The sequence below is a fragment of the Onychostoma macrolepis genome, chromosome 01 (genome assembly GCF_012432095.1).
Source record: "Onychostoma macrolepis isolate SWU-2019 chromosome 01, ASM1243209v1, whole genome shotgun sequence".
In the NCBI taxonomy this organism is placed as follows: Eukaryota; Metazoa; Chordata; class Actinopteri; order Cypriniformes; family Cyprinidae; genus Onychostoma; species Onychostoma macrolepis.
The window spans coordinates 25,557,196-25,578,152 of NC_081155.1; the positions used below are offsets into that span (position 1 = coordinate 25,557,196).

The 20,957-nt window shown below is 37.4% G+C and overlaps 1 protein-coding gene across 7 annotated transcripts; it reads left to right on the forward strand.

The window, feature by feature from the left end:
* The first annotated feature begins 340 nt into the window (after positions 1-340).
* Positions 341-20,151, forward strand: ppp1r9alb (protein phosphatase 1 regulatory subunit 9A-like B). Of its 7 annotated transcripts, none has more exons than XM_058787545.1 (20): positions 341-406; positions 1,441-3,498; positions 8,388-8,520; positions 8,620-8,740; positions 8,877-8,981; positions 9,301-9,529; positions 9,614-9,760; positions 9,838-9,891; positions 9,983-10,212; positions 10,429-10,525; positions 11,605-11,740; positions 11,949-12,103; positions 12,864-13,191; positions 13,324-13,381; positions 14,418-14,489; positions 14,622-14,826; positions 15,395-15,439; positions 16,746-16,862; positions 18,731-18,919; positions 18,992-20,151. In XM_058787545.1, the coding sequence occupies exons 2-20, from the start codon at positions 1,609-1,611 to the stop codon at positions 19,166-19,168; spliced, it is 4,488 nt and encodes a 1,495-aa protein (XP_058643528.1). In that variant the 5' UTR covers positions 341-406; positions 1,441-1,608; the 3' UTR covers positions 19,169-20,151. The 7 variants fall into 7 exon arrangements, with proteins under 7 accessions (XP_058643528.1, XP_058643511.1, XP_058643548.1 ...); XM_058787528.1 differs by having other exon boundaries at positions 391-487; XM_058787536.1 differs by lacking the exon at positions 341-406 and adding an exon at positions 410-545.
* The last annotated feature ends 806 nt before the right edge of the window (positions 20,152-20,957 follow it).

Genomic DNA, 20,957 nt, shown 5'->3' on the forward strand with positions numbered 1-20,957 from the left:
TTATTTATTTATTTATCTAGTTAGGCTAGTTAATATTTTAGATCCAAAAAAGAGTAAAACTGTGTTTAGACTCTACCTTCAAATGATTAAAATGTTTTAAAACATTTTTATTCACTCAGGAAAGCTTTGGGGATAATATTAGAGTATTTTATACATTCGAATCACATCATTTGGGAAATGTAGCATATTTTTGTCATTATTCAAACAGGCCTACATAATGTCTATAACAGGCTACATTAGCCCCTAGTCCTTCTCTGAATTTAGCTGTTACTTTATGGATGAGATTACTGACTTTCCCACGGTTGTCCAAGTATTTTTTTTCTCTCTCTGCCCCTTTGTGCGCGCGCTTGCTTACTCGCGAGCAGCGGGTATGGCGCTGAAGGAGGAGCGCGCATGTGGGGATAAGGTTTGTTGAGCTGGTTACACTCAAGGAGACAGACATGTAGACTTCGGAGAAAGAAATGTCGACGAATAGTCTAAGAAGTTTGTGAGTGTTTGGTCATGGTTTCTCACATCTTCCGAAAGTCGGAATGAATGAGGTTCAGGTAGGGTTAAACTCGTTTATCCGGTCGTATTATTTTCGAAAATAGAAAGATAAACTTCCTTACAGAAACTTCAACTAGCCCGGCTTCATTAGGATTGAAGTCGGTTACAGCAGTCAATGGGAAAAGATCGACTGTCAAAAGGAAGGGGTGTAAATATGGTCATACGATGTACTTGAGCACCTGCTACCTGTAAAAAATGCAAATTTAAAAAGTAATGTTGGACTATGCTACAATGTAGACCTGTCAATTGATTAACGGTAAGGCAAATATTACTGCTTTAAAAGATGTAGCCTACTTATATAATAAAAAGCAGTATGCACAATTTAAGGATGAATATTTACACTAAAATAAGTTTAAAATATGAATGTCTTGATAATTTATGAGGAAAAGGGAATTATCAGAATTCCTTGCATGAGCGATTAACCTACGTTTGTTTGGATTTTATTTAAAAATGTATTATTTATTACTTCTTATAAGTTTCTTATTTTTATATTACATAGTGTGTTTATGTTATATTTCATATTATTATCCAATGTTAATATTATTGTGGCATTACCCTGGTGGTGTTTGTGTGGATAACAGTGTTATGTTTTTAAAGGGCAAAATTGCTGGAGAGGCCTTGTATTGTCCATAATGTGCTGTCAATACATTTCAAAATAACAAAATATATTATAAAATTATTAATTATGGGATATTTTACAGTTTCTGGCATTTTTAAAGTTAAATGTAACACACACACACACATATATATATATATATATATATGTGTGTGTGTGTGTGTGTGTGTGTGTGTATGTATGTACGTGTATGCATTTACAGTGCAAAAGAGTGTTGCCAGATAAATAGTTGCTGTGAATTACAGACTGACAGGTGTCTTCATTTCTCTTTCCTGTAGGTAAGAGCGGTTGGCACTCCGTTAGTCACTCGGTACCGTCTGTATCTGCAATCTCAGCCAGTGTGAATGAGGATGTACCATGCTCCTGGATATACGCTGCTTTTTTAGTTCCAGTTTTATCTATTTTACTTACTGAGACCTTAAAATCTGTTCTTTTCATCTGTGATCATGATTAAAAGTGAAAACAAAAGTGAACGGGCACTGAGAAGTGCATCTCCACACAGGAATGCTTATAAATCAGACTTCCATTCCATCAAATGCTCATTTGATGGGAGCGCATCAATCAGCTCAACCTCACCCTTCTCCAACGGAGGCAGTGACTCCCGAGGCAGACCGTCGGGCAACAAAGTGAACAAAATAAAAAATATATTCTTGCAAATGGATGGAAAACAGAGTCAAGACGGTCCCAATATCAGCAAACCCACGTCACCCAAATTTCCACTGGATTCCACCCCTTACAGGTCCAGTCTGAGTAGTGTTACCAGTCTAGATTCAGCCTCCTTTGAGGCACGGAAAACGGAGGATGTTTCCATTGACAAGGCAGCACTGGCTGAGAAGTTCTCAATGACCAGGAAGCTGTTTGAGAGTGGCCTTAAAGAGCAGTCTCCAACAGAGAGATCTGGTTCTCCAAAAGTTATCTGGCCTCAGCAAGCGGAGAGACAAGACAGGAAAGCGTCATTTACTGGAGAGAGAAATGACAAACCTAAAGAGCTAGAGAAACAGGGAAAAGAAAGGGAAGACAAGGAAAAGGGAAGAAGTGAAAGTGAGACACCACCACATAAGCTGAGCATGTCAATGAATGCCGGGCCAATATCCAGACGTCTGGAGAGTTTTATGTTGGACAGTGATAGTGAATCCCTGTCAGCTGCTCCTTCCACAGAATCCCATAGTCCCATTAGTCATTCCCAGTCACCCTCCGCTGCTAGCGACCATTCGGATCCCCCTTCATCACCAGACAGCTGTAGTTCCCCTACTTCTTATTCACTATGGGCTGATTCTCCTGCTGAAACATGTTTGCCCAAGTTAAATGGTTCAGATTCTCACAGTACCCCTTTGAATGGAGTCTGTACGGAGAAGACATTACATAACACTAGTTCCACAGCTGAAGAACATATTAAGTCCTCAGGAGATACAGAACCCACTCTTGTGTATACAAGCGAAAAGATCCACCACTTGTCTGCAAGGAGTACCAGTAGTCAAGCATCTGTAGCTGAGGATCCTGCACTTCAAGAGCAGCAAGATGAAGGCAAGAACACGGAGAAGGTTCCTGGTTTGTCCACGGTCAGAGCTGAGCTGGTGGTGGTGAAGACCGAATCATCTGAAAGCGAGGGCAATGAGGAGGAACATATTGAGGATGATGTTTTTGAAGAGGCTGGAAAGGAGAACCAATCCCCAAATCGCAATTCTGAGGGGGTGTTGACCAGCGGCGAGGCGCTCCAATTAACATTCCTTGGGAAGGAATCAAAACAGAGCATTAGGGAACATGAGGAGGAATGGAGGGCGTGTGAGGAATCTGTACAGACTGGAAGAGAGGAAGACCATAGAGGGGAGGGAAAGTTTCTTGAGGAGAACATAATGGATAAGGAAGACGAGGAGGAGGAGGAGAAAAAAGACAACGAGGAAGTAGAACTAAAGACAGACCAAACTGAAGAGGAGGCAGTACTGGAGACTGTTATGAGGGAGAGTGAGCAGAGAGCTAACAATGTTGAAGACAAGGAACAGCAGGATGAACAGAGAGAAGGAGAGGACGAGGAAGAGGATGAGAGAGTAGAGAAAGCTGTTGAAGCTTTAGAGGAGGACGATGATGAACGAGAGATGGAAGATGTCTTAACAGGAAAAGAGAGGCAACAGCAAGATGATCAGGGATCAGTGGGGAAGAGATCTTTAATTTGTGGAATTGAGAATGCTGCCTTCGTGGATGACAAGGACAACAGAACCGATTTGGATGAATGTCAAGTGAAGGAGGAATTCCAGGAATCTGAGGAACTTCCAGGACTCTCTGATGAGGAAGACCTCACTCCAAAGAGAAAGATCACGTTCTCTACAGCACCAATCAAGGTATGTCTCATTCAATCTTACTTTATGTTTAGAAGAAACTCTATGTTTATATTTAGTACTTCAATGTCTTTTTTATTCAGCTTTAGCATTTATTTGTTGGTCCCTCTGAAATGGTTTAGAAGGTTTTTGTTAGAGCCTGAAGGAATTAGCCTGCCGGCAGTGACCCAAATCTGTGTTTGCACCTTTAGCAGATGCCTGTGGCTCAATTCGGTCAGCACCTCAGCTCTTATTAACTCAGCTATTATTCATGTTTATATGACAAGATCCTACTTGCTTTAAGGTATTTGGCACCCATGTCCTGTATTTTTGTTTTTTGCCCCAAAACACAAACAAACTTTTCTTTTAGTGTGAGGAAAACATTCTACTTATCGGAGACTTGTTTCACTTTTTTATTGATACTTACGAATTGTGACTTCGGCAGGGTTCCTGCTACAGTGTAAAAAACCTGCTACCCAGAACATTTAAGATAACAGCTCTCAACCAAGGTGTTGTCTGAGCTTGCATTACTTCAGGCATGTAATATCCTATGTCTCATGTTCTGACAGGTTTTTTTTGTTTGTTTTATTTACAGAGAAATGTCATTTAGTTCCATATCTTAGGGCTTTACCTCTGGTCTCAGGTGATGTAACAGATAAACAAGATTTTCTGAAATAGAAAGTTTATGTTAAAGTGATCACTCAAGTCTCACTAAAACTGCTTATAGAAACTGACTGTTGCATCAGTTTAATCTGTTTGCATACAACTAATTGTAATATTGAGTTCAGTCTCAGAATACAGATCACAGACCCACTGACACCATCAGATGCACACTGCACTCAAACACAATACAAAAACTGGGTTCCTAACCCAATTCATTGCTTGATACAATGACCGGCCGCTTTTAAGAGCTAATGAACTAATCACTGGATTTGCCCAAGTTTACCAGGTTAGTGGTATAAAATCTCTGGCACATCAGTATTTTTTGTTTTGTTTTCCAGTACAAATAACTAAACATTCATAAATCAAGAGACGTTTGCTTGAAAACCCAAATAATGTGAGATAAATCTTCTTTGACACATTTTTTTTTTTTTTTAATGTTAAGTGAGTTTATGCTTAAAATGAGGAAAAATAGTAGCCTGTAGGGTAAGAAAATAAATAACTTCTCGTAAAGTGTACGAATGGAACTCTGGTGTCCTTGCCAAATTGACTCCTTGGCCCTCATCAGTTGAATTGACTCAATCACTTTACTTTCTTCTCTCCACCTATAGCTGTTGCATATTGACTACCGTCACACCATCTAGGATGCTGGTGGTTGAGGAGAGACCCCTGATCCCATTGTAAAGCGCTTTGAGTATACATTAGTATCTAAAAGCACTATGTAAATGCTTCATTCGTTCATTCATTCATTCATTCAAAGGGAAAACGGGTTTTCTTATGCCATTTGAAGATATATTTTTAATACTCATTTAATTGTGATAAATGTATTTTGCACCTTTTTTTAACTTGATAGCAAGTAAACCAGATATCAACATTAGTATTTGTATATGTCTGTGAATAAATGTTTTTAGAGAAACTTTTGGAGAGACATTTTTGTGTAAATCTTAAACACAAAGTTATATATGTACATATATTTAGCAAATTTCTTGTGTTCTTCTAATTTATTTAATTATTTATTTATTTGAGTTATTAGTGTTTTCTCATGTGTATTTGTTAACGTAAATACGCAATTGTTAACGCAAACTGTGATTGGTCATTTTACTTGTCTTTGGCTACAGGAGACTAATGCTAGGCAGTACAGAATTTCAAATGTTAGTCATAACAGATCAAAGCAAAACACACAACTCTTTGATCTTACTTCATCTGTCAGAGACCAGGCACTGGGTTGCATCAAACAGAAAGTGCATTGTGCTGTCATTCATGTGTCTGACTTTGGGACCTCTTGAACGTGGAGTGTTTTAAAAGGATCCTGTTAAGGGAAGGGAAGGGAAGGTGTTCTGTCTTTGTCTGTGTGATTGGATATGAATATAAATCATATCATCATCTGTCCGTACCAATTCAATGCTGTGGAAGCTCTTGCCTTTGCATATTAATTGGAGTATAAATCTAATATACTAAACAGCTGATCAAAGGAAATAAAGATACATTAAGTGCGTTACAGTAGGTGGCAAAAGTCCACCGTTTTAACTGCCCAAAACCAGTCAATAACTGTTTGTGTGTAAGGGTGTTTCATTCCCTGTGGACCTTGCAGTTGTTCTCTAAGCACTCTTAAAAGATCTCTTAAGTTTGGAAACCAGGTCATGTATTTCTTCAGAGCCTGGCAGACTGAAGACGCCATGGATCTATAGTCTGGGTCAGAACACACACCGAATCAGAATACCATAGCTCAATGTTTAATGTGTCACTCTCCCCATCATCCCTTCCTCCTTGGTGTGTCCTCCTCGAGCGTGTAGAGTAGGTCAGTGTCAGTTTGTTTGCTGTGTATTTATAGAAGTGGGATGAGCGGGTGGTAACTAACATTTGTCTTACACTATGATGCATTTTCTCTCTAAATCAGGAAGCTTGGGTCTCCCTTTGTAAACATATTATAGTGTTCCTACATGTTTAGTTTCTACATTTTTGTTTCCTCTACCCTCAGGATGCTGCTGTTTCTGTATTTGTGGAGCTCTTGTGTTTACTCATCCTGTTTTCCATATATAGGATCAGCAGGAAGTGAGTTGCCTGTCTCATAGGTTGTGAATGAGGATTTCCTTTCAACAGATGTTTGTGTTGGACATCTTTTGAACTTTGATAAGACAATGGACTTTGAATATTAGCTCATAAAGTCTTTTTTTCTCTTCTAGACAAAATATTGTGTCTTCAAAATCCATCTTTAACCCAAAAATGCAGGGTTTTTTTTAAAATCACCCTTCAAAAAGAAAATCCTGCCATTTACTTACCCTCATGTCATTCCAAACCTGTATGACTTACTGTATTCTGTGGAACACAAAATATGATATTTTGAGAACTTTTTTGTCCATACAGTAGAGAAGTCAATGGTCACCAAAACTGTTGGTTTCCATTTATTCCATTAAAAATGTAAAGTTTTAAATCCCATTAAATTACTAAAGGCCAGGATTTCTTAATTATTTTTGATGGCTTGTTCTTACAACCAAGTTTGTTTTAATACTGTCAAAGGATGTATTTCTTTATTGGAACAGTTTAGTATTTCATTCTTAATCATCTTAATATTTCTTGGTCATGGCGCTGTTATGTTATTCCAACTGTGGGATTCAGGTTTGACTGAACGCAGTGACATCTGTTGTTTTTTCCTTATTGTAAGTCATGGTTCACTGACAGACTCTCTCAGTCCCAGGAAGAAATAGTCCTGTGTTCTTGCTAAAAAGCCACGGCTTAAAGGAGTGAGAGAGGGAGGGAGCGAGATAGAAAGAGACACTGTGCTTGAGCATGTTTGGGAAGAAAAGGACATTGTTCAGAGGTGCACGCTTACTCCATGACAACTAGAGTTGCTAGACAAAAGAAAGCGGGGAGAGAATAAATGAAGGGAAGGAAAAATGGGATTGTAGTGGAGAAGAAAAAAAAAGATGAAGGGGAAGTATGGGTGGAGAAAGCAAAAGTAAAATGGTATAAGAAAAGACAAATAAAGAGGAAATACTGTTACTTTGCAATGTCCAATTGATTTTTAGACAGTGTTTTCCTTCTGTTTAATTCTACTGCTGTACTCAGTCCAAGTCTGGTGCCAGTATTAGGAATGCATACCATTGACTGACCTGCTTTTTAACTGCCTGTGTCAGCCTAAATAAGCCAATGACAAAATGCTGTGGGCATGTAATTTAGCTAGCAACTTCATTAGGGTGCGCTCACTTTTACCTTTGTTTGGCGAAATTCTGCAGGTGAAATGCAACATCTCAATAGTTATCTGCATCAGAAGACAGTTAAGTTAAACTTTGAACATGCAAATTCACCATTTTAGCCAATATAAAACTGTGCTTCATGCATATTGACAGTGGACTTTCTTAGCCTGTAAAATTTCACTAGTACGTTTTAATAATGCAAATTAATTATTTTGCACTTTTGTAGCATGTGGAATGAAGAATTGTATTGGTCACTCTTTTTTCTTGTGATTCAAAGAATAGATACTGGCGCTTTCAAGCTTGAAAAAGGATGCAAAAAAACATATCATAAAAGTAGTCTATATGACCGTTGTGCTGTATTCCATTTCCAAGTGTTCTTGCTTTATGTGTGGAACCAGCCAAAATTGAATTCATTATTCACAGAAAAATCTTGACATCTTTCCTAACTCTTCTTGGCATGTTGTTGAGAGAAATGGCTGTCTGATTTGTAAACTAATCACTCTTGACTCATATCTTTTCAATAAATTATCTCGTTCACAAAACTGGTCTGAATGATTTGTTCACAGATGAGATTAGTCAGCCCCATTTCTTGAGTTCAGCTTAATGAATGAATAATCCATTCTTAGCTGTTAACAGCTCACTGAAAAAAAATGATCAGGGAGTAATAACTTAAATTTCAGTCTATTCCTCACACAAAGAAATTATATCTCTTCAGAAGACTTGGAATACAGTTGGAGGTCATATAGACAGCTTTTATAAAGTTGTAATGTGTGTTTTGAGCTTAAATGCCTGAGTCCTTATTCATCAGGATGGGTCAAGTTGCTATTATAATCAAGTAGGTATTAACATGTAAATGTGGGCAGTCATAAACGGGAAGATTTGAATGAGTCTGAATGACTTATTTTTTCAGAAATGGTCTGTGTGGACTTTCTTATCAGAACATTATTTTGCATCAACATTAATTGTGAAATCAATAAATCACAAATTCAGCTATGCAAGGTGATGGCCTTTGTGTGGGTGTGCACAGGTGTGTTATTTAATGTATTTCCTCTTCTCCAGGTGTACTTTACCTTCTCTAATGAGGATTATGATCGCAGAAATGATGATGTGGACCCAGTGTCTGCATCTGCTGAGTACGAGCTGGAAAAGAGGGTGGAAAAGATGGATGTTTTACCTATAGATATTCAGAAAGGTTTCTTTTAAACTTTTATCACAAAATGTATTTCCCCTGGTATGAAGTTCTAATTAACTGTAGAAGTATTTTATTTGAGATGCCTGTTTTGTTGTGTAGGAAATGATGGCCTGGGAATCAGTATAATTGGTATGGGAGTTGGGGCAGATCAAGGACTGGAGAAGCTGGGAATTTTTGTGAAGACCATCACCGAAGGAGGTGCAGCTCACCGGGATGGACGGTAAGAACTTGTCTTTTGACTTGGACTTATGAAATCCAGAATAAAACCTTCTCGGTGTGATAGCGAACAATGTGAGTAACAGATTCTGATTATTCTGCTTCCAAATAAAACAAGCATTGTTGTTTTGTCTTAACAGAGTTCGGGTAAATGATCAGATTGTGGAGGTAGATGGAATCAGTCTAGTTGGTGTCACTCAACTCTTTGCTGCTACCACATTGAAGAACACCAAAGGTCTGGTCAAGTGAGTATCGACAAAACAAACTGGACAAAAAGTGACCTGTGTACAGTTGTAGCTAAAGTTCACTAAGGTTGTGGGTTCAAACCCCACCAGGAACAAGCTTTTAGCTCACACCATTGTGTCTTGATCAAAGCAGCCCACTCCACGTTGCTCTAAAGGGATTTTCCCTCTATTTATGTAAGTAATGAACATGCATTACATATTAAGGAGGAAATGTCTGGTAATGATTCACCAGGGCAAATCTAATCTCACAGTCAGTAAAATAGCAGCAACGGTCATAGTTCTAGAATTGCATGAAGGAATTTTATGTCCTCCAATGCAGGTTTCTCATTGGCCGGGAGAAACCAGGAGTGGAGAGCGAAGTGGCCCGTCTGATCAGTGAGACTCTACAACACGAGACAAGCCCTGAAAACCAGGAGCCAAATGATGAAGATCACCATGAACCCCAAAACCATCTGCTGCAGGATGAAAAACAGATTTCTCAATTCCATGACCAATATCATGATCAACAGGAAATTGAACCACTGGCTGAAAAGAGTGTTGTGCAACAGGTATTTGAACATATAAAGATAAGCTTGATGTCATGAATAAATGAGTCACTAATCATTGTTGGGCCCATATTATGACTGATACAGGATAAACAGAAAGAGACCGAAAAGAAGCAGGGGGCGGAGGATGCATCAGATGACTTGGCACAAAAAGTGTTTTCACAACTGAGGAGCCAAGGCGTTGATCTACCTGAAGATATCGATCCTACTGAGCTAAAACAAAAATTCAAAGAGGTATAATGTGAATTTACACATACTGTAACTTATTCATTGTGAAATGCTTCTTTTTCACTTTTAATTCTCTCTTATAGCTGCAGATAAAACATAGTGTCACAGTAACAGAACTCAATCAGTTGAGAGAGAAGGTAGGATGCTTATAAAAATGCTCATTTCTTATTTAGTAACTTGTCTTACCTGCAAGTTTATTTAACTTTTTGTGTGTTTGCAATTTTAAAGCTGCAAATGAGCGAAGCCGAACGTAAGTCTTGGGAGACTCGAGGTGCAGCTCTTGAAAGGAGTGTGGAAGAGAGCAAGGAGCGCATTGAAAAGTTGGAAAAATACTGGCTTGATGCTCAGGCCCTCTGCAAAGCCATCAACCAGCGTTTTAATGAAGCCCAGAGTCAACATGATTCTCTGAAGCTCAAATACAATAACAGCATGATGCTTCTACAGGAGCATGAACAGAGGTGTGTTTGAGCATGTAATGTGTTGTCATAGCAGAATCTTTCTGGGAAGTTTGGTCAGGCGTTCTTGGAAATGTACAGATTTGTGAAAGCCTGTATCAAGGTCAATTATTAGAAATTCTAATGCTACATAGAGAAATACATGAGACAAGAGAATTGAGAAAAAGAAAATGTGAATTGTCATGTTTTGTTAATGGTGGGGCTGTTCTTGACTTGTAGAAAAGCTGAATATGCAAGGAAAGAGGCGGAGCTGATGAGAAAACTGGAGCAAAGGGAGAGAGAGTACAAGAGCACTGTGAGGCAATTACAACATAAGGTAAAACTGCAGCCTGCTCATGTTAATCTCTCTAATTTTGAACGAAATGAGATTACAAATATGAACATATTTTGTGATATGGCTTCACTGGGTGAATGATTGAATGTGCTATACAGTATATGTTTCAGTTACTTGTTTCTGTAACTTCCAGAGTGTTCGGCACAAAAAACAATTGGTCAGATTTTCCATGTGATTTGTCTTTTCAGACATTAGGTGGCTCTTTTAGAAAAGCAGAAAAACCCCGGTTACTACAGTACACAGAACTCTATGCAACCTTTCGTTTCTGATGCCCACTTGTCACAGAAATTAAGTAAAAAAGCATTTACATGTTTCAAACTGCATTTTGATATTTTTGTAATCCCTCTGGTGTTTAGCCAGCCACACCAAATATAAGAGTACAGAGGCAAGAGAGCTGATTCTGGATTTTTCCTCTGCTATTTACTGGTTCTATCCTAGTATTAGAGATTGTGTGGATTTCATGTGCGCTGAGCTTTGGCATTTTTCAAACCTGGGACAGTCTTGTGCACTTACTTACTGTTGTGTGAGACTGCAAGGGTGGGTATTGGGACAAATTTACTATTGCTTAACAAAATAAGGCAGCAGCTTTTCACTCTAAACATTCTTCTTGATTTTTCATTTGTTGCGGTCTTTATGTTTAGGGTTGGTTGTGGCTGTTAGAGTTGGTGTTGCATGTAATGATTAAGCTATTAAACAAATTAACTGAACATATATATATATATATATATATATATATATATATATATATATATATATATATATATATATATATATATATATATATATATATATATATATATATATTAGTTATCCATGTGAAAATAGAGCAGAAAAATATAGAGCCTTTTCTGCCTCATGCTTATCCTAGTATGGCACTAGCAATGCCAAGGTTATGGGTTCAAATCCCAGGGAAAGCAAAAGCTGTAATCTGAAGAAAAAAAAAAGTGTAACATGGATAAAAGCATCTGCCAAATACATAACTTTTAGTCATCATAGAAACAAAGATAACAGGATAGAGTCTTGTGATTTATATGCACATAATACCTCTCTGCATTTCTCAGATAGCTTGTCTGGAGGGCCGTACTGGATCAGACCAGCCAGAAGAGTCTTGCAGCCCTGCAGGAGAGAGTCAACCTAGCAGTCCAACCTCTGGTTCCTCTGAAAGAAATGGGCTATCTACAGATGACCTTCACTCTGGTACAGAAGAGCTCGACCAATCATTTATTCTGTATAAGAGCTGGTCAGATATATATAGTTTGATTTATAAAATATATAGTTTAGCTGTAATATCTTACACTAGTTTATTTGGCCAGATTGTAACACCTTTTATTAATAATAACCTTATAATCTGTTAAAGCATTTTTTTCTGGTTTTGAGATGTTGGTGTATGTCTGTTTGTCCTCAGATGCAGACTGGGGAGATGTTCCTCAGACAGCTCGCCTGGACTGCAGTGTATACAGAGCCAAAGCCAAGCTGGCACAGGGATCTCAGCGCAAGCGGCCCTCCCGAAGTAAACTCAGAGAGTCAGCGAAAGGCTCACAGGCACCAAGCCAATCACAGGTGCGTTGAACCACAAACATTCAAAAATACCTCACAGAGTTTCACTGCAGGACATTGCCAGTTTAAACTAAGCACTCCTAAAGAATCTCTGCTTCTTTCTTGCTATTAGAATAGTTTCACTCAGAAAGTCTCACACTTTCTTGATATGCTGATGCATCAGACTTTTTGTTTTGGGAAAAACAACAGTGTCACCTGTCCTGTTTTTTTTTTCTTATGGTTTATTATACAAAACAAAAGTTTTTCCAGTTTGACTAGAAGCAGCTTCTTAAAAGGAGAATTTAAAGAATTTAATTCAGATTCTTACAAATACATTTTTCATAATTATGGTAACAGGTTTTACATTTTAAGATTGTCCCCTACCGACAAACATAGCGCATAATATTTTGAAATAGTTTATTATTTTACAGAAGGAAAATATGAAGAGGCCCAAACTAACTTTTGTTTGCATCAAAACGTGCAAAATCATATTACTCAGTTAAATTGTTGGATTTTCATTGATGTGTTGAGAAAAGCCTATATGAACACTTTGAAAATTGGATCATTGGATATTTATATTTCACTCTACTGGTCTTATGGGTCTTTTGTGATGAGTCGTCACTGGGTGTATGATTGAATGCTATACACTAACGTTAGGTTCTGTAACTTACAGGGTGATCATTGTATTTACACACACCATCTGTTTAACATATTACCGTCATCCTGAATGTTTTGATTAACAATTTGGATTGAAGAAATCAGTTTAATTTTATCTCATTTTTAGGAATCTGTGTGCGTACAAGACAACAAACAGGAAAGAACAAACAGTGAAAGAAGGCGGTCTTACCTCGAGAGCCTAGCCATACCTGTTCCATCTATTCAGTTTGGTCATGACCAAACACTTGAACCAAGAAGTGAAGGCAGAGGTGATGTATTTATGCAGAGTCAAACACCCCAAGGAAGCAGCAGTACACAAGCCAGCTTGTCTCCACCTAAAGACTCATCCACTCCCCAGTCCCCATCCTCCTCACAGTCCTCCTCTAGTATGTTCCTCAACCTGAGAAACAGGAGGAGCAAAGGCAAGGAGCGCAGCAAGAGCAGAGCGAGCAGAGGTACAACTGATTTCTTAAGTATTTTTTATTTATATCTCCTGCTTCTACTGCTTATCTGCTTAGGCTCTTCAATATCAGTCTGAAGACTATTAGGAAATGTAAAAGATATTGAATTGTTCTTTTGTTTTTCAGATGAAGAGAGTGATTGTTCACCAACACGAAAGACCAAAAGACGATTCCCAGATTTCAGGTATGGCCTGGCCAGCAACTTCTTCTTGTGTGCCAAAATTACAATGGGACATTACAATAGGAGGAGATGAACCACTTGTAGAAAAAAAATTAATGGGACAAATCACAAAACTGCAAGTTCACTATTTATTCACCCTGATGTCATTTCAAATTTGTATGGCTTTCTTTCTTTTGTAGAACATAAAGTTTTTTTTTTGGTTTTTTTTGTAAGTTTCAGCTGTTTTTGTCCATTATTATGAAAGTTAATTGGACTAAAACTTTCAGGCTCTCCAAAGGCTAGAAAGAATTAAATTCATATGACTCAAATGGTAAATTCAGAGATCATAAAACATCATGGTATTTGATAATAAGTCATGAGAACCAATGAGGTATCTCATTAAGGCCAATTCACACTGCACCGACATACGCCGACCAACCAATCATCAGATTGCAGTACGTTACTTCTCAGACATTCCACGACCGGACTAGAGTCAATTTAGCATGTTCAATCAGCAAAAACTAGATATTCAACAGATGCCAACGGGGGTCGAATCAGACAAAACCTGACAAAATGTCTGTTGGCATTTGTCGAGAATTGGCCTTTAGTTGACATTTAAGCTTTGTGTTATCATATTTGATAACAGTTTTGATTTCAAAGTGAAAGGCTTTTTGATATATTCATTATACAAAGTGACACTGTTGTCTTTTCAGGAAGCTTTGTATAGATTAATTTCTCGCTACTTTTATGTCCTTTTTTGGCGCTTGAAAGTTTTGGACCCCATTGACTTTCAGAACATGAAAAAAACCCAATGAAAATATAAGGAAAGCCATTGTAGTTTGGAAGGACACAGGGAGAGCTTGAATTATCACAGTTTTTATTCCTGGGTGTTGTTTACTCTAAAACATGCATGTGCATAATTTTATAATTAAGCATGATATAATTTAGAATATATTATTAAAATGTAATCTTGACAGAAAGATGTCTGTCTTTCCACAATCAAGTAGATAAGGCCTGAAATTTAAACTGTTCTTCCGCTTTCTTTTGTGTTGCCCTGTAGTGGTATCCGCAGATCCGGAGGCAAAGGCAAAAAACGGGACAGCATCACACTGAGAGGATCTGTAGGGAGCAGGTGGGAATATTAAATCTGCTAATATTAACCTGCTACATTAGCTGAAGTTAAACAGTTTCAAATCATTTTAAAATGTGCAGGTCTTCTCTGATATAGGTCAGTTAGCATTGATTCTTTGTTGTCCAAACTCAGGGGATCGGGAGAGTTACTGGATGAGTCCAGCGGCAATGTTTCCCCCTCTGGCTCCATCTCTTCCATCCCTTCCTGCATGCCATTTTCCTGGTTTGGGGACAGAGAGAAGGAAAAAGAGAGAGAGAGAGAAAAAGAGCGTTCGGCGTCCAGTGGCAGTCTGCCTCGTACTCCTTCAGAGGCATACATAGAGGATCGTGCAAACAAAGTGAGTGGGGTCCAGATGTTTTATTTTCATAACAGAGAAATTAATTAACAAGTTATGTTGTCAGTGATTTAATGCATGCATTTTATGTGATTAATTAATTCAGCTTAAGCCATTTAAAATGAATTCAGTTTGCAAGGTTGCAGTTGGTTGCATTTCTGGATGTCATTTAAAGTTAATATGTAAGCAGTCTCATTGTGTTCAGCCTTTGATCTTAACAGGAAGTGAAGTTTTGTAATTAGACATATTCTGAAGGCTGCACTGTACTGTTTTTGTTTTGAAAAGAGAGTTACTGCACAAAAGTCTGAAACCATATTGAATATCTGCTATTTAAAATCTCATTTTAAGACGGCAATAAACAAAGTTTTAGGAATTTGTTAAAAAACAAATTAATAAGAGATGTTTACGAGTCTACACTATTGTCACTACAACTCCTTTGTATAAAAGGTCAGATGTTCTTGCTTCTTTTTGAACGTTCTTGAATTTTGCTGAATAACATGATCATCACATTAGACTGTATGTCATTTTGCTTATGCAGAATGTGCTTTTTTTGGAATCATCTTTAAAACAGACCAATCTCTCCTGGCCATCTCTCCTCTCTCACTCCTTAGATTTGGTACAGTATTCAGTTGGTACTCCAGCTAATGTATCTTTTGTGTGAGGACAGTAATACACTCAGTTTATAGCAGTTGCTACTAACCCTAGTGGACTAGTTTTTGGTGTGGCTTTGTTGAAAGATGAAATGCTCCATTGTAGTAAATGCATTCTTTCACAATATACCCTTTGGCCCACATTGATAAAGCCCAATCCTGTTTCTTAATGGAGCATTGCCATGAACTGTGTTAATTTAGAGACTAGATGTAGTTTTGTGTCTGAGAACACACCCTAGGGAATGATAGTTCTTGATGGTTTTAATACTTTAATAACTTGATTTAATTCAGGTTTAGACATTCATTAGTTTCACTAACACACGATAGGGATGCATGATAGTAGATGTAGTGTGTGATAACGCTCCATTGCCAGCTCTTACAAGTAATACAATGTAGTTTTGTGTTTCTACTGGTTTTGGTTTCTGGAATTGTTCTCCACTGGTACAGTTTTCCAGACTCTGAAGGTAATATCACCGCTTGTCACCACTACATTTCACCACATTTAGTCCAAACAAGCATTCAAGAGGAAAAAAAGAATCAATTGAAGCACCGAATACAGTAAATAAACGTGTTTAGGGTAATTTACAAATTGTGTCAATTAAATTTATTTTTCTTTTTCTTTCTTTCTTTCTTTCTTTCACAGATCTATTAAAGTACAATTCATACATACCGTGACTTGAACACACACCTTATATATATTTTTATGTAACATGTTTTTAATTTGTGCTGTCAAACGATTAAGTGCTGTCGCGATTAATCGCATCCAAAATAAAAGTTTGTTTACATAATATACGTGTATGTATATATATATATATATATATATATCTCAAATCTATTCATTTATTATAATTTATGATATGACATTTGTCAACTTTTTAAAATTAAGATGTGTACACTCACATGTATTCAAAGTCTAAGGGTTTTTATTTTTACTTTTTACAACATTGATCTCATTTAAATTTACATACATAAATTTCTGTTAATTTTGAACATAAACTATTTTTTCTTAAGTTTTCATTATCTTGTTTGTCAGTGACTCAATTACACTGAAACTGTCTTGCGTAAAAGGTTTTTTAGTGAACGTTGAGGAACTTGTTAGATATTTGCATTGATATTACACACATAGTGGCCCTTAAGCCATTAGCATTATCTGCTTTAAAAGTGCATGCCAATTAGCATCCCATCCTGTAAATACTGTATTGTGGAAACTGTTTGTAAGTAATTGTTTGTGTATGTTTACATGTGTATGTCCCCGTGTCCTACTTATTACAGAGCTTGTCTGTTACGGATGATTCGATCGCAGGTAGTCCTCGCTCTGTGTTGGCGGGGTTACTCAAAGAGCCCCGTCTCCTTGGGCGCTCGCACACACATACCTTCTCCTCCTGCGAGGTGAGAGGCCGCGGGGTCACCACTGCATGAGCTTTTCCTGTAGTTAATGTTTAGCAATCGTCATATGTGTATATGTGATCAGCCCTGAACTTGAACTTTTAGTTTGTGAGGTGAGGTTGAAGAGGAGAGCAAGTATCGCCGGTGGAATGTGTGCGTCATGAGAGAGGAATGGAAAGAATGAGATTATACTCATAGCTTTGAGAAAGAGAGGTGATAGTTCAGCACGCATGTTGTATAGCATGGCTAAGGCCTGCAGTATACAGGTGCAGTCACATTAGTTAAACTTCAGCGAGTCACTTTTAAACCAAACAGCTTTCTGTTGCTCAATGTGACGAATATGTGTGAACTTTTCGCATGGATTTCTATTGAAATGACTGGATTTCACTTGTGAAATTTCATCAGGCAACAGTAAATGTGATTTTTAGGCTCTTCCATCTGTGCATAGTGAGGCACAGGATAGCAGGTTTCTCCCGTCTTAATACATCCAGGCTGTTCATTCTGTGCTTCCTGCCTATGGTTAGGATCTTTCCGCAGTAAATTCTGTTATCCATGTGGAGTATATGGGTGTGGTTGTGAGTGAAGCAGCTCTCCAGTGTCATTTTTATGTATATGGTATGTGGAATTTCCCAAATGATTGCAACAGTCTTCCTACGCCCTGTTGGTAAGATGTTGCCACAGGTAACATTATTTTACAAGTTGTGGTGGGTGTGTCAGTGGCTCAGTATTAAAAGAATAATTTATAAAAAAAAAAAAAAAAAACAATGATTAGTAATACCCCCTCATGTCTTTACAAACCTGTATGACGTACTGTACATTCTTCAGGGGAACACAAAAGGAAGTGTTCTGAAAAATGGTCGTACTGCTCTTTTCTATAAAATGGAAGCATTTTATGAAATGGCCAACTCTAAAATGGTCAAAAAAGCACAATGAAAGTCTCATAAAAGTAGTTTATGACTCCCACGCTATATTACAAGCCTTCTGAAGCCATACAATACTCTGTTTTTATGTGAGAACCAACATTTCTCACCTTCCAGAAATAGTGGCAGGTAAATACCCAATTTTATCACCTCTTAAGATTTTTCACACACACACACACACACACATACACACATATATATATATATATATATATATATATTTCAAATTTTTTAAAACCCACTATATATGAAATTACATTAAAGTGCAAAGTAAATCTCAACAGAACATGTTCATTTTTGTTTTGTCAAAATTAATGAATAAATCAAAAGTTATTGACAGATTGATTGTTCCTCTATTATAAATTACTTTGGCAAAAGGGATCTGCTAAATGCATAAATCTTAAAGGGATAGTTTCTGAACTTTTCAGTTGCATTGCTGTCTATGCAGGGTCAGAAAGCTCTCGGATTTCATCAAAAATATCTTTGTGTTCTGAAGATGAACGAAGATCTTATGGGTTTGTAACAACATGAGGGTGAGTCATTAATGACAGAATTTTCAGATTATGATTGATCGGTTGTGCTTTTTTGAGCTTTGATGCCCCTGATCACTACATTTTATTGAAAAGAGCTGCAACAAAATATTTCGGAACATCTAATTTCAGACTTCAGTCTGTCTTGGTTCTTGATGTCTTCCACTGCTTCTGACCTGATTTCATAAGTGTGCTCTAGATTCTGTCTGCCCTGGTAGGAGTCTGTTGATCTGTAAACAGACACTTTTAATTCAGGCACACAAAATTAAAAGAAAGTTTGCTTGAAATATGCCAAACATATGTAGGTTAGCATTCGTTTTTTTGCATGGGAGAATGGTGTATTGCAGTCTTCCACACCTTATGACTCTTCTCATGTTTCCAGTTCAAACATAAATACAGTATATAATTCTCTTATTTTCAGACTCTTGATGATGGCCCTCTTCCAGCAGTGAAGCAATACCTGTGGCAGAACCGCCCTCTTTCCGAGTGGACCAATCAGCAGGTCTGTCACTGGTTGATGGGCATGAATATGGAACAGTATATAGCAGAGTTTACAGCGAAAGGTGTGGATGGCCAACATCTCTTGTGCATGGACAGCAGTAAACTTAAGGTTGGTCCATTTATTTTCTGATTGTAGTATTAATTTAAATAATATTCCACTGAAATATGTGTTGTCTTCCAGGAGCTTGGCGTTTCTAGTCAAAGAGATCGCTCCACCATTAAGAGGAGACTAAAAGACATGAAGAAGGCTCAGGAAAAATTTGAAAAGCAGCAAGTAAAAAAAGAAAAAGAAAGGGGGAGAGAAAAAGAGACCAAGAGTAAATGCAGCCAACCAACAAACCTTGAATCGGCCTGCTGAGGTAGTAACAAAGTCAAGGACCGCAAACATGCACGCTCACCGTCCCAAGTAATGATAATGTGTGCTGATAGAAATGGAGTAGACTGTCTCACTCACAGATGATTTGTAGACCGTTCAGAAAGTAACCATATGGGTGAACACAGAGGATTTCTGCCTGTAAAGCCTGACAGAACACATATTTTTTACTGCAAATGTGTCTTTGATAAGCTTGTTATTAATGTCTCTTTTTGACACAACCCAGGAGTTAAAGAATCGATTCCTGTCTGTCACACTGACATTCAACATGCATAATGGCACTTTGAGAACACGGGAATCTAATTATCTAGAAAGGATATGTCATTGCCTTTAACTGATTTGCTTGAGTGTTTTGGGATGCTGTACATGATACTAAAAACGATTTTACGGCTGTTCACCAGAGGGCGCCGATGTTAAATATCTAGCAGTCAGTAAAGATGTTGAGATCTTCAATCTCGTTTTTTAGAATTAGCCAAATTATCATGAGCCAAGCTGCTAGTGCACACTCTGCACTTTAGCCAAACGTTAACTAACAATCCACGTGTGAATCTCTCAAAGTGATGCACACACATTCCCAGGGTTAATAGAACACACCAGGTAAGCTTCGGCTCCCTCTTCTAGTGTGCACTTTTAAGTGAGCACTTCACCACCCTAGACAGACTTCTTTTCTTTTTTTGGAAAGAATCATCATTTTTCTTTCTTTTTTTTAATGTCTACTGTACATAACTCTTAGTGATGTACATTTTACTGCAGAGAGGAGAGCAAGGGGGAGAGTCTTCTGTCACAAATGATGATGATTTTACATGTGTATTAATAAATAAATATTTTACAACTACATATTTTAATTTATTTTTATGTCTTTTTTAATGAATTTCTGTTTAATTTTAGGGCATTTGTTTGTACCTCATGACACATGTAGCTTCAAAGATATTTAATGAACTGTCAATTAAATGATCTTTCAAAGTACACCTGACAAATTGATTTTGCATTCATTCTGATGATGCACCCAACATTTTGCATCACTGTCATCTTAGCGATCTACCTACATTTTATGTGTGATTTCATATCGACATGTGTGAAAATGCTTTATTGGCTTAATAGCCTTATTATTATTTGATACTTTATCTTATGCAGGTTGGTACAGGCACTACAGATATAGGATCCCAGTAACCCTTCAGTTTATTATTAAGTGTTCTTAGTGTTCAACCCACAAACTTTGAAGAAGGCATGTTTGTAGCAAAATTAATTTGGCAAAGTATGCTACCGTTTTAAATGTGATGACAAAGATTAAATTATTTCACAATTAATTACAATTACATGCATTACGTTATTAATTACATGTCCAATTTTTAAGTAGAAAGACTAAAATAGTATTTTCTTGTAAAATGCACTCCAATAATCTGTTCACAGCTTACATTTTTTAGTGCAAAGGGATAGAAAATACAGTTTGTACAGTATAAAAACCATTACGTCTATGGAATGTCACCATTATGATAGGAAAACATGTATGTGTGTGTGTACCTACTTAACCATATTTTGGGGACAAATTTGTACCCAAAAGTGAGCTAAACCTGACAAAATATCCAAAAACCTCCCTTTGGGGACGTCCTCATTTGTAAAACCAGTTTAAAAATAGAGTAAACAAAGGTTTTTTGAAATTGTAAAAATGCAGAAAGTTTCCTGTAAGGGGTAGGTTTAGGTGTAGGATTGGTGTAGGGCAATAGAATATACGGTTTGTACAGTATAAAAACCATTACGCCTATGGAATGTCCCC

Coding starts and splice junctions, on each gene's coding strand:
- ppp1r9alb (XM_058787545.1), top strand. CDS start 1,609: ATGATTAAAAGTGAAAACAAAAGTGAACGGGCACTGAGAAGTGCATCT. Junction 8,521..8,619: donor ACCTATAGATATTCAGAAAG/GTTTCTTTTAAA, acceptor TTTGTTGTGTAG/GAAATGATGGCCTGGGAATC. Junction 10,213..10,428: donor CTACAGGAGCATGAACAGAG/GTGTGTTTGAGC, acceptor CTTGACTTGTAG/AAAAGCTGAATATGCAAGGA.